The 12,692-nt window shown below is 46.1% G+C and overlaps 1 protein-coding gene across 2 annotated transcripts in view; it reads left to right on the top strand.

The window, feature by feature from the left end:
* The window catches only part of LOC129826254 (protein turtle homolog A-like), a 36,878-nt gene extending 34,266 nt beyond the window's left edge, over positions 1-2,612 (top strand). Inside the window, exons 20-22 of one of the 2 annotated variants that reach the window (XM_055886781.1) lie at positions 133-302; positions 437-646; positions 920-2,612. In XM_055886781.1, coding sequence (XP_055742756.1) covers positions 133-302; positions 437-630 — 364 coding nt within the window. In that variant the 3' untranslated portion in view covers positions 631-646; positions 920-2,612. The remainder of the gene's footprint in view (positions 1-132; positions 303-436; positions 647-919) is intronic. The other variant, XM_055886782.1, reaches the window with a different exon arrangement.
* Positions 2,613-12,692: the final 10,080 nt, after the last annotated feature.

Here is a 12,692-nt window from a genome sequence, read left to right as displayed (position 1 = left end):
ATCACACACAGGTGTCTTCACAGCTGAAGAAATTGAGGATATTGCCAAAATGTTATTGATTTACTGTTAAATTATTGCTATTGTCCCCTGTATGTCTGACTCTGACTACTTGTTTTGTGTGTCTGTCATTAGAAGGAACACATCAGTAGATGAGAGTTATGAGTGGGATTCTGCTGATGTCTGTGTAGATTTGGAAGTCCTGGAGGCCATGAAGCCACAGGCGGGGGTAGGGAAGGGAAGGGGGCAGGGCAGGCATGATCGAGTCCTTTCTGTGGCTGGCCTTCAGGACCTCTACAGGAAAGGTAAGACAATTGTATTTTATTATTCACCACACTGAATGTATCATATCATGTACCTTTTGTTGTGGTTGTGGTGATGTGAGTTGTACCCATGATTCTTCCCATTCCATGCTGTTCCTCTCGATCCTGCCCCTCAGGCCTTCCTCCCTCAGTCAGTCCACCAGTTTCCAACCTACCACACTGCCAATACACCCGCTCCCTAAGTGAGGCGCGCTTCAACGCACTCCGCCTGGAGTACCAGGAGTACAGGCGCTCTCAGGGATCCTCCTGCACCAGTGATCCCTGCCTCCCCTCCGACACAGACTCTGACTCCAACTCAGCACTGCTCTAACTGCCTGCCCACCCTGGTCCGTTCCTCTCTGCCTGCTACTGTTACCCCCTCACCTTCTCTTTGACCTCTCACTGCCTGCCTCTATCCCTGCTAGTTTTCATCCATCTGTTGTGAAATTGTGCGTTCACTTTTTCTGTTCATTTTAAAACACTCAATTTTTTAAGCAAAGCACCACTTTATACTAGCTAATGAAATCCTAATCTCACAGTATTTTGATGTTTGTCTTTCTGAATCTTATATTGTTTGTCCTGGGAATGTGTTTAACGGTGTTTAACATTTTGTGTTTCAGATATGTCAAAGAAAGGAACCAAATAGTTTCTCAGATGCAGAGAACTGACAGTACTGTGGTCCTGGATGTATGCTGGATATCTTTTTTGAAGCTTCATGATACCTCAACACCTCAAAATCCAAATCCTCGACAATCCAACTCGATCCTCTGTGGACGGAACACTGTCAAAAGTGTAACCAACTGAAAGAGAAAGGATATGCTTGATCATATGGCTCACATCGTACACACCAATTGCCACAGATATTGATACCTGTGGTGTGCCATCATTATTGACACAGAATAATACTTTGCCCTGATTGGAGCCTGTTATGAGATGCTGGATATTTACATTTCTTGTGTTTTGGTGAAACTGACCAGGGACCTTTCAAAGAGGCAAGTACAAATGTAAACCAAAACAACAAGTGTTTTATGGGCTTTTGGTAAGCTTGGACAATAAACACAGTTGGCCCTCTTTAAATAAGATATTGGAAAAGTCACTGGATTCATGCTTGTACATAACCACTTGGCCAGCTAATGGTGGCAAGCTATAACTTGTGCCTGAGATCTGTATTTCAAGTCCAAGGAGTATTTCACATCAAGGACAAAGTATTTTTGCTTCCACCACCATTTTATACAAATTTGATGAAAACATAAGTCAGTTTATGACAATGTATGGATCTGTATGTGAAAACACTGAATATGAAGATTTAGTACAGTACTAGCCACCTAAATGACATGAGCTTTGAGTGAGCGAGCCTTCATCTTTGTGTTGCATTGTTACAGTGAGTGGGTAGCTAGCTCACCATTACCTGAGCAGAAAAACATGTTTATTCATTTCCCAGTTAAACAGGTAAATCTCCCTCATTGTTGTGTTTGTAATTATACTCAGTTTTCTCAGCAGAGTATTTCAGACTAACAGGAAAGTGTTGAGTGATTGCTGTAATTTATGTGTCAATGTTTTCATGTACTGTAGCCCTAGACAATTACACCTTGTATTTTTGGTACCATAGCAACTCAACATCTTAATCCTTGATCATATGAAAAAGATGTTATGAAGTTGTCCATGACAGGGACAGGTTGTGTATCATCTTTGCTTTACCTTTGTCCAAAAAAATGGTAGTTCACCATTCACAAATATGGTTGAACATTATTCCCAAACTAGGCCTATATTCAATTATTGGAATTCAAGAATAACAATATGGCTTGAGATTAAGTACTGTGTATAATGTATGTCATCACCTTTTGTACTATAAGCATTATTGAACATTATTGTATATTTATTAACATGAGTTTTGATATGCAACAATGTTTACATGCAAGTTCACATTATTGATGTGAAAAGCACACTGTGAATATACTCCATTAAGCTGAATTCTGCTGGAATAAGAAGTCTCCATTTATTGTTGTACATTTTATATCCAAAATTGTGTCCTGACATTTGTTATTTAATTTTAAAAAACTGTACTTTATAATAGAACTGTTTTACAGTAACCAAGAGAGATATTTCTTATAAAATTTCATAAAAGGAAAGAATTGAAGCATGTATTATACTTATGGAGCAGTTGTAGATCTGTACATTTGGAGTACATTGGCATTTTTTAAAATAAGTTTGATGTTTTGTACAAACTGGATGTTTTTTCAATATCTGCTCATTTGGTTCTTGTCATTGTCGTTTTTATTTTTGTATTGAATAAATTGTTTTATTCTGAATGTACCAGAATGTGACATTATGATTTGACATTGAAAAGTCTTGAACGGGGTCCTGAACTATCCAATTTGCACCCATGTTCATTTTATTGGTAACAGTGAGATGAAACTCAAGAGTGAATCATTCACAGACTTTAAACCTTTACTTATTTCAGACTTTACACGTGAGGTCACCATTCAGTGAACTGGGTTCAAAACTGAGGGAAGCATAATTTGTGATTATTATGTTGTGTCCTACAGCACCACTCTTCTCAGACGGGATTTCAGCACAGTTCGTTCCTTCTCTCTTCTATGTTGGAGTTTAGGCTCTGTTTGATGAGACCCAAGATCACTCTTTCTCTCATGCCAATCGGCGCTAGGGTATGAGGCATAATGCGTGCTATACCTCGATTGTAAAATGTAATATTTAACTAACAACTGATGAGGCAATGCCGCAATAGAGTGATTATTGGGAGATTCGAACTGCTTATGCAACGAGAACCGGGAGTGACGACTTCTATGGGAAGGAGAGCGTACGATTGTAAGTGCAAACTTCATAACTAGCTAGTAGAGTCCAGGGGACGGATTGGAAGAAATGCGGGTTGATGTGATAACGTGCTGCTACAATTGCCTATTATGTTTTGGTTGGTTGAGCATTTTTGTTTGTTGTTGATATTGCTAGATAGTTAGCTAACGAGCTAACTGCAGCAAGCTAGCGATATAATAATAACAGCAGCTAAACTAACTAGTTAGCTATATAGATTAGATTCAATTCGGCTCCATTGTGGCTACAGGATCTACATAGCTCTCTCACTAACGTTAGCTAGCCAACCATGCTAAACTCAAGTATATCGTAAATCGTTGAGTTAGCGGACGTGGCTAGCTAACTAGCTGTTTTTGCTTTTTTAGCTAACCTAGGTTGCTAGTTAGCTATTTAGCAAACAAAATGGCTAATGTTACGACACTGATGTTTCCTAAGCTTGTTAGGTTGAAGCCATCTGTGTGTAATCGTGAGTTTGAGAGAAGTAGCTAGCTAATATGAGAGGGAGCGAAAGAATGCATCTGGTGAATACCTTAGCCTCACATGGAATCTGATTATCACAATACTGTAATTTATGCATGGCAACACATGATGTCATGACACATTCTTATGAAGTATAGCTAAGCTACATTATCAGTTGTGTGTCTGTCTCTGAGTTATTGTAACGGCAGCCTTCCCTCTCTTCACTATAAGAGCGGGTGAAACAGGGATCGGACCAACACACAGTGTAGCCAGTGCTCAACATGTTTAATTAAACAAAAACAGTGAACACTTACAACGAACAAAATGTGGCAAACCGAAACAGTCCTATCTGGTGCAGAATACAAACACAGAGACAGGAAACAACCACCCACAATCCCCAACACAAAACAAGCCACCTATATATGATTCTCAATCAGGGACAATGATTGACAGCTGTCTCTGATTGAGAACCATATTAGGCTGAACACAGAAACAGACGAACTAGACACACAACATAGAATTCCCACCCAGCTTACGTCCTGACCAACACTAAACAAGCAAAACACATAAGAACTCTGGTCAGGACGTTACAGTACCCCCCTCCTGAGGTGCGGACTCCGAACGCACCCCTAAAACTCAAGAGGAGGGCCTGGGTGGGCATCTGTCCGCGGTGGCGGCTCCGGCGCAGGACGAGGACACCACTCCACCACTGTCTTTGTCCCCCTCCTTAGCGTTCTTTGAGTGGCGACCCTCGCCCACAACCTCGGCCTAAGAATCCTCCCCAAGGCATGATTTAGGAGGTAGCTCAGGACAGAGAGGTAGCTCAGGACAGAGAGGTAGCTCAGGACAGAGAGGTAGCTCAGGACAGAGAGGTAGCTCAGGACAGAGAGGTAGCTCAGGACAGAGAGGTAGCTCAGGACAGAGAGGTAGCTCAAGACAGAGAGGTAGCTCAAGACAGAGAGGTAGCTCAAGACAGAGAGGTAGCTCAAGACAGAGAGGCAGCTCTGGACTAATGGCAACTCCGGACAGAGAGGCAGCTCCGGACTGAGGGGCAGCTCCGGACTGAGTGGCGGCTCCGGACTGAGTGGCGGCTCCGGACTGTAGGGCGGCTCATGACTGTAGGGCGGCTCCGGACTGTAGGGCGGCTCATGACTGTAGGGCGGCTCATGACTGTAGGGCGGCTCATGACTGTAGGGCGGCTCATGACTGTAGGGCGGCTCATGACTGTAGGGCGGCTCATGACTGTAGGGCGGCTCATGACTGTAGGGCGGCTCATGACTGGAAGGCGGCTCATGACTGGAAGGCGGCTCATGACTGGAAGGCGGCTCATGACTGGAAGGCGGCTCATGACTGAGTGGCGGCTCATGACTGTAGGGCGGCTCATGACTGTAGGGCGGCTCATGACTGGAAAGCGGCTCATGACTGGAAGGCGGCTCATGACTGGAAGGCGGCTCATGACTGGAAGGCGGCTCATGACTGGAAGGCGGCTCATGACTGGCTGGCGGCTCTAGCAGCTCCTGACTTCCCGGTCGGCTCTGGCGGCTCCTGACTGGCTGGCGGCTCCTGACTGGCTGGCGGCTCTGGCGGCTCCTGACTGGCTGGCGGCTCCTGACTGGCTGGCGGCTCCTGACTGGCTGACGGCTCCTGACTGGCTGGCGGCTCATGACTGGAAGGCCGCTCATGACTGAGTGGCGGCTCATGACTGTAGGGCGGCTCATGACTGTAGGGCGGCTCATGACTGTAGGGCGGCTCATGACTGGAAGGCGGCTCATGACTGGAAGGCGGCTCATGACTGGCTGGCGGCTCATGACTGGCTGGCGGCTTTGGCAGCTCCTGACTGGCTGGCGGCTCTGGCGGCTCCTCACTGGCCGGCGGCTCCTGACTGGCTGGCGGATCTGGCGGCTCCTGACTGGCTGGCGGCTCTGGCGGCTCCTGACTGGCTGGCGGCTCTGGCGGCTCCTGACTGGCTGGCGGCTCTGGCGGCTCCTGACAGACGGACGGCTCTGGCGGCTCTTCTGACAGACGGACGGCTCTGGCGGCTCCTGACTGACGGACGCTCTAATGGCTCGGGACAGACGGGCGGCTCTGAAGGCTCGGGACAGACGGGCGGCTCTAAAGGCTCGTGATAGACGGATGGCTCAGATGGCGCTGGGCAGACGGATGGCTCAGATGGCGCTGGGCAGACGGATGGCTCAGATGGCGCCGGGCAGACGGATGGCTCAGATGGCGCCGGGCAGACGGATGGCTCAGATGGCGCCGGGCAGACGGATGGCTCAGATGGCGCCGGGCAGACGGATGGCTCAGATGGCGCCGGGCAGACGGATGGCTCAGATGGCGCCGGGCAGACGGATGGCTCAGATGGCGCCGGGCAGACGGATGGCTCAGATGGCGCCGGGCAGACGGATGGCTCAGATGGCGCCGGGCAGACGGATGGCTCAGATGGCGCCGGGCAGACGGATGGCTCAGATGGCGCTGGGCAGACGAGCAGTGCAGGCGGCGTTGGGCAGACGGCCGACTCTGACCTGCTGAAGCGCACAGTAGGCCTGGTGCGTGGTGCCGGAACTGGTGGTACCGGACTGAGGGCACGCACCACAGGGCTAGTGCGGGGAACAGGAACAGGGCACACTGGACTCTCAAGGCGCACTATAGGCCTGGTGCGTGGTACCGGAACTGGAGGTACCGGGCTGAGGGCACGCACCACAGGGCGAGTGCGGGGAGAAGGAACAGTGCGTACAGGGCTCTGGAGACGCACAGGAGGCTTGGTGCGTGGTGCCGGAACTGGAGGTACTGGGCTGGAGACACGCACCATAGGGAGAGTGCGTGGAGGAGGAACAGGCCTCTGGAGACGCACTGGAAGCCTGGTGCGTGGTGTAGGCACTGGTGGTACTGGGCTGGGGCCACGCACCATAAGGCGAGTGCGGGGTGCTGGAACTGGAGGAAATGGGCTGGGGCGGGAAGGTGGCGCCGGATATACCGGACCGTGCAGGCGTACTGGCTCCCATGAGCACCAAGCCTGCCCAACCTTACCTGGTTGAATGCTCCCCGTAGCCCGTCCAGTGCGGGGAGGTGGAATAACCCGCACTGGGCTGTGTTGGCGAACCGGGGACACCATGCGTAAGGTTGGTGCCATGTACACCGGCCCGAGGAGACGTACTTGAGGCCAGATATGTAGAGCCAGCTTCATGGCACTTGGCTCAATGCTCAATCTAGCCCGGCCAGTGCGGGGAGGTGGAATAACCCGCACCGGGCTATGCACACGTACAGGAGACACCGTACGCTCTTCCGCATAACACGGTGTCTGCCCGTACTCCCGCTCTCCACGGTGAGCATGGGAAGTGGGCGCAGGTTTCCTACCTACCTTCGCCACACTACCCTTTAGCCCCCCCCCCCCCCCCCCAAGACATTTTTGGGGTTTCTTCACGGGCTTCCAGCCACGCTTCCGTGCTGCCTCCTCATACCACCGCTCCTGGGCTTTAGCTGCCTCCATCTCTTCCCGAGAGCGGCGATATTCTCCAATGTGAGCCCAGTGTCCTTTACCCTCCAGAATTTCCACCCATGTCCAGGATTCCTGTGTAGTGGGCCGCTGCTGCTCGTACTCACGCTGCTTGGTCCGAGTTTGGTGGGTGGTTCTGTAACGGCAGCCTTCCCTCTCTTCACTATAAGAGAGGGTGAAACAGGGATCGGACCAACACACAGCGTAGCCAGTGCTCAACATGTTTAATTAAACAAAAACAGTGAACACTTACAACAAACAAAATGTGGCAAACCGAAACAGTCCTATCTGGTGCAGAATACAAACACAGAGACAGGAAACAACCACCCACAATCCCCAACACAAAACAAGCCACCTATATATGATTCTCAATCAGGGACAATGATTGACAGCTGTCTCTGATTGAGAACCATATTAGGCTGAACACAGAAACAGACGAACTAGACACACAACATAGAATTCCCACCCAGCTCACGTCCTGACCAACACTAAACAAGCAAAACACATAAGAACTCTGGTCAGGACGTTACAGTTATATCTTTATAGTGGAAGATACCTGAGTTGATTCCAGACCAGCTGGACTAGGGTGACCAGACGTCCCCGTTTTCCGGGGACAGTCCCTCGTTTTTGGTGGCCTGTCCTCGGAAATGTCCCCGTTTTTAACTGTGCGTTAAAAACAGACCGCAAAGTGAAATATTTTACTTGGCAAGAAACACCGGGCAGCAGAGCCTACGGGTTGACGTCGCAATCGTGTTGTGCTTGTTTAGGCCAACAGAGGGGGCTGCTCTCTATAGCAGCTTCATTCACTCTTCTACTAACTACTTGCTTGCGATAGTTTTAGAGAAAACTGCTATGGAAAACTCGGCCAGAAGCTAGCAAGTATCAAGTGAACCCACAACATCACCACAAACGTCTTTTCAAGCCAGGTAAATTACAATCGTTTGAGATACTAGCTAGTGATGTTATAATGTCACAATTTATTATATAGATAGATGATCTGCTCTATAAGGTTTTAAATAGGTTATGCTAGCTAACGTTAGCTATGTAGACTAACTAGCTAGGTTAGTTAGCTACTGTTATGGTAGCTAGGTTAAAAAAAACGTTCACATGTAAACATGCAGTGGACGGGCTATTTTGAAAATATGATTATATTAAATTAATGCACAATTAATTCAGAGAATATTTTTGTAGATTACAATTTTAATGGTTTGGCATTATAATAAGTAGTGTGAAAATATATTTAGAAATGTTCATGGATAGCATTAGCAGTGGAGAGGAAGGAGAGGAGGAAGACTGGATAGGAAGAAGAGTGAAGGAGACAGAAGAGCAAAGGTAAAGATGGTTACAGAGCCTGCCAATTTATTATTCCAAACAATGTTTTTGAGATAAAATACAAACATGATGCAAGCAATGGGAATCTGTTAAAATACTTTGGTTATCTAATAGTATGCTATTTATTAATACAGATTGGAGAGGAAGGAGAAGGAAAAATTTAAGGGAGTAAAAAGAGTGAAGCAAGGAGAGTGTAGAAGAGTGAGGTGGAAAGGTGAAGGAAAGGAAGACGAGTGAAGGAAAGAGGAGGAGAATAGAAAGTTAAGAGAGTAATTAAGAGTGGCACAAGGAGAGTGAAGAAGAGCAGACAGAGGAGATACAATGACTCTTTCCAAGAAACGGAAATGCACTTTTTATGATAAACATGATGAGAGAATTTCCATTTAATACGCTCAGGTCAAGACGATAGAATGGTTCACTGCATCCTCTCTTTCAATTGGCAGCCGGGGAAGAACGGCAGTGGTAGAACATCAGCAGACGAAAAAGCATAAAGCCTCTCTGATTGCCCGTGTTGGTATGTCCTCTGTCACCACATTCTTCAAGAAGGTAGAGCCTTCCCAAGAAGAATATGGTTTAGCTGCAGGAGGGTGTCTTTGCATACCACACTATGCGACACAATCATAGTTACAGATCTATGGACTGCACAGCACAACTGACATGGAAGCTTTATGAGCCAAAGTTTACATGTGCTAGGACAAAATGTGACGCCATAGTAAGTAATGTGTTAGTAACATGGGCAAGTACTTTGGTAACACAGGACCTAGACCAGGTTGAATTTGTGTCCCTGTCCATTGATGCATCCAGTCATGGACATGTAAAGCTGCTGCCAATAGTAGTCAGATATTGTAAGATATATGATGGCAGCACATCTGTGGAAACAAAACTGCTTGATTTTGTTGAATTGAATGGAGAAACGGCACAGGAAATTACAGCTGAGGTCCTGGTGGTCATCCAAAAATGTAACCTGGAAAACATTCTCTGCCGACAACAAATACCAACTTTGGACGACTGAATAGGCTGGGGAGAGTCATTGTCCATACCAAAGTTAAAAATGCTCTGCAGTGGGAGGTGATTGGCTTAGGTTTTCCTGCCCACATCATTCATAACACGGCCAGAACAGCTTTGGATATGATGTTGAGTATCTGCTCACAAAGATATTTGAATATGTTCATATTTTCACCGTCAGAGTAGAAAGACTGAAGGGCTTTTGTGAGTTTGTTGGCCAGGAGTACCATAACATTTTAGGACACAGCAATGTTCGCTGGCTGTCCATGCTCCCTGCTCTAGAAAGAGTGCTGAAAATGTATGTGCCATTGAAATCCTTTTTCATTTCTGAAGACAAATGCCCTGTTGTCCTGCGAACAATGTTCGAAGATCCACTGACTGAACTTTGGCTGGCCTTTGTCCATGGAAACTTGACTGTATTCAGTGACACGATCAAGATGCTTGGAGGCCAGGACCACTGTGCTGTGGACTCCGCTGCAATTCTGAGAAACTTTGAGGCAAAATTTACTGCAAGACGTGATGACAACTTCATTCCATTTTTGGTCAGAGGACTTCTGAGAGAGCTAGAGGAAAATGGAGCCATGTCTAAAGAGAGCTTTCTCAAAACATCCCAATCATTCTTTACTACGGCTGTGAACTACTTGCAAGCATGGGGAAAGCACACAGATAATCTAAAAGATTTACATTGTCTCCTTTTAAAAAGGCAACCTCTGCGTGAAGAGATCCAGAAGGCAGCAGGCACACTGCAGGAAAAATGCCCCAATGTGACCATCAATGAGGATGCATTGTGTGACGAGGTTACTGTCCTGCAAGAGTTCCTAAAGGGGGGATCGCTTGAAGAATGGAAAACATCTGAGACACCGCTTAGTCAGAGATGGAGCACAGTGGTTACCCACTTCAAATAGAATGACATCCCACACACTAACCTGGCTAGATTAGCGTCTGTTGTCATGTGCTTACCTGGAAGTAATGCATCAGTCGAGAGAGTGTTCTCCCAAATGAATGCTCTATGGACAGCAGCAAGAAATAGGTTCACTGCTCCTACCATCAAGGCCATGCTTATTGTGAAGATAAACTTTAACCTCCCCTGCCAGGAGTTCATGGAGAAGCAATCTTGAGTTCATGGAGAAGCAAGACAGAGCAATCCTGAATAAAATACATTCTTCTGAGAAATATACAGATTAGGTTGGTATAAGTATATTATGTAGTTACCAACCTCATCAGCGTCTTATTTCTTTATTATGTTGGTAAGTATTTCACATATACTATTGTCTGTTTTTTCAATTTTGCTCATGTTCTCTTCTGCTCTTATTCTACCCAGACTACCAGGACCACTGAATGGCTGTTCAGATCGGACAGTTCTGTCTTGTCTGTAGTGTTTCTGTAATATAGTTGTTTTCTCTGTCTATCACAGTGTGCCTGTTAGACTAAATAAATGAAACAGGCATTGTCCCCCTTTTTTCCCCCATAGATAATAACATTGGATATTTTAATTATATATTGACCGCTGAACTGAAAATGAACCCGGTTTTCATTTCAGAAATCTGGTCACCTTAAGCTGGACAGGACTATCAGACTTCAAGGGGAACCAATTTTTAGCTTTTGTAACGTCACACAGACGTTTACACACACAAACTTACAACATGTCTCTGCATCATAAATTAAAGTGTATTCCCCAGCCCAATCTAGTGACCACCGTCCTCAACTCAGCCAGCCGAAACATACAGGTATACACATCACTGGGACATTTGTTATTGCATTGTCATGAACAGATATTGCCACCTTAGGTAATGGTGGATGTGTACTGCACCGTTGAGAAGATCACATGAGTAAGAATTTCACTGCAAGGTTTAGCCTAGTATCTTGCACATGTCCAATAAACTTTGATTTGATCACATCTGATGTTATTCAGTATAAACCTTGATTTCCATCTTTCCATCGAAATCATCAATAATAATTGTATTGTCTGTGTTTGTATGCTGTGAGGATGACACCCTAAGAACAGGTGGGTTCAAGAAGGATGGAAACCTAGTTCAACATGAGGGCCATTTTCTACAGGATACCCAGACACACACATATGTATTAAAACTTAAACTGAGGGGGCAATAGCACAGACAGAAGGGGTAACCCAGACACGTCACAGAGGCTATAAAGTTGAAGCATTCGTTTAGAATTTTTTCTCACCACCACATATGGTAGTGAGATGAAGTCCTGCCGCGGGTAATGGGAGAGGATGGAACTAGGTGAAACCGAGCCAACATTCTTTCTCATTGATTAAATATCTCAATACATTTGTATGTTCCCAAAACTAGAATCTGTTATGAACACAATGCACTAAGTTTTATAGACTTGACGCTTTGCCAAAGTAAAACATAAATAAAAAGTCGTTTAAAAGTGCAAGGTCGCATTTGTGCAGTCGTGCACTTCAGAAGAGGCGTTCCCTAACGGAATATGCAAATGTATGCTACAACGAGTCAATAGGATCTCGCGCTTGACTTTGACCAGCTCCTTGCTTGTTCGGCCCACTATGCTTCCCACTTTGTAAACAACACAGATTAGTTATAAATGTCTTTGGCAATAGTTTTAATTTGAGGTGGCACATTTTTGGCGTTCGCATGCTTCCTAGCCGGAAGAGTTAGTACATATATATTTTTATTTAAACTTGATTTAACTAGGCAAGTGAGTTAAGAACAAATTCTTATTTCCATTGATGGCCTACCCCGGGCAAACCCGGACGACGCTGGGCCAATTGTGTGCCGCCCTATGGGACTCCCAATCACGGCTGGATGTTACGCAGCCTGGATTCAAACCAGGAACTGCAGTGACGCCTCTTGCAGTGAGATGCAGTGCCTTAGACTTTGCGGACCTCCTCTGGAGCCCATATTATGACACAATTTTGTGACGTTTTTATTCGTTTTGGACTTCGGCAAGGTTTTTTTTCGGCTGCAGAGGGTATTTTACATAATTATAAGGAATTCTTATCACTACAAGATCCCTGTAACACCTAAAGATGTGCAATTGTTTTAGATGCCTTTCCCGCAGGTGTTGCTTTATTATTCAGGAACATGTCAAGGCCTGACCCTCGGAACATACCTAAGATGAACCCTGTTGACTCATCAGCAGGAAACATTTGTTTCTCTTTTGGTCCATCCAAAAACAATACAAGCCTTCTTTCAGCAGGATACCTTATGTCATGCCTTATTGGAATGGTTTTATTGATCATATCTGTTGAAAAAAAGTTTGGGTGTTGCCACACACATACCCACTTACTGTAT

This window comes from Salvelinus fontinalis, chromosome 28 (genome assembly GCF_029448725.1).
Source record: "Salvelinus fontinalis isolate EN_2023a chromosome 28, ASM2944872v1, whole genome shotgun sequence".
Taxonomy (NCBI): Eukaryota; Metazoa; Chordata; class Actinopteri; order Salmoniformes; family Salmonidae; genus Salvelinus; species Salvelinus fontinalis.
Note: the sequence above shows the minus strand (reverse complement) of the source record. Positions and strands in the feature narration are given on the sequence as shown.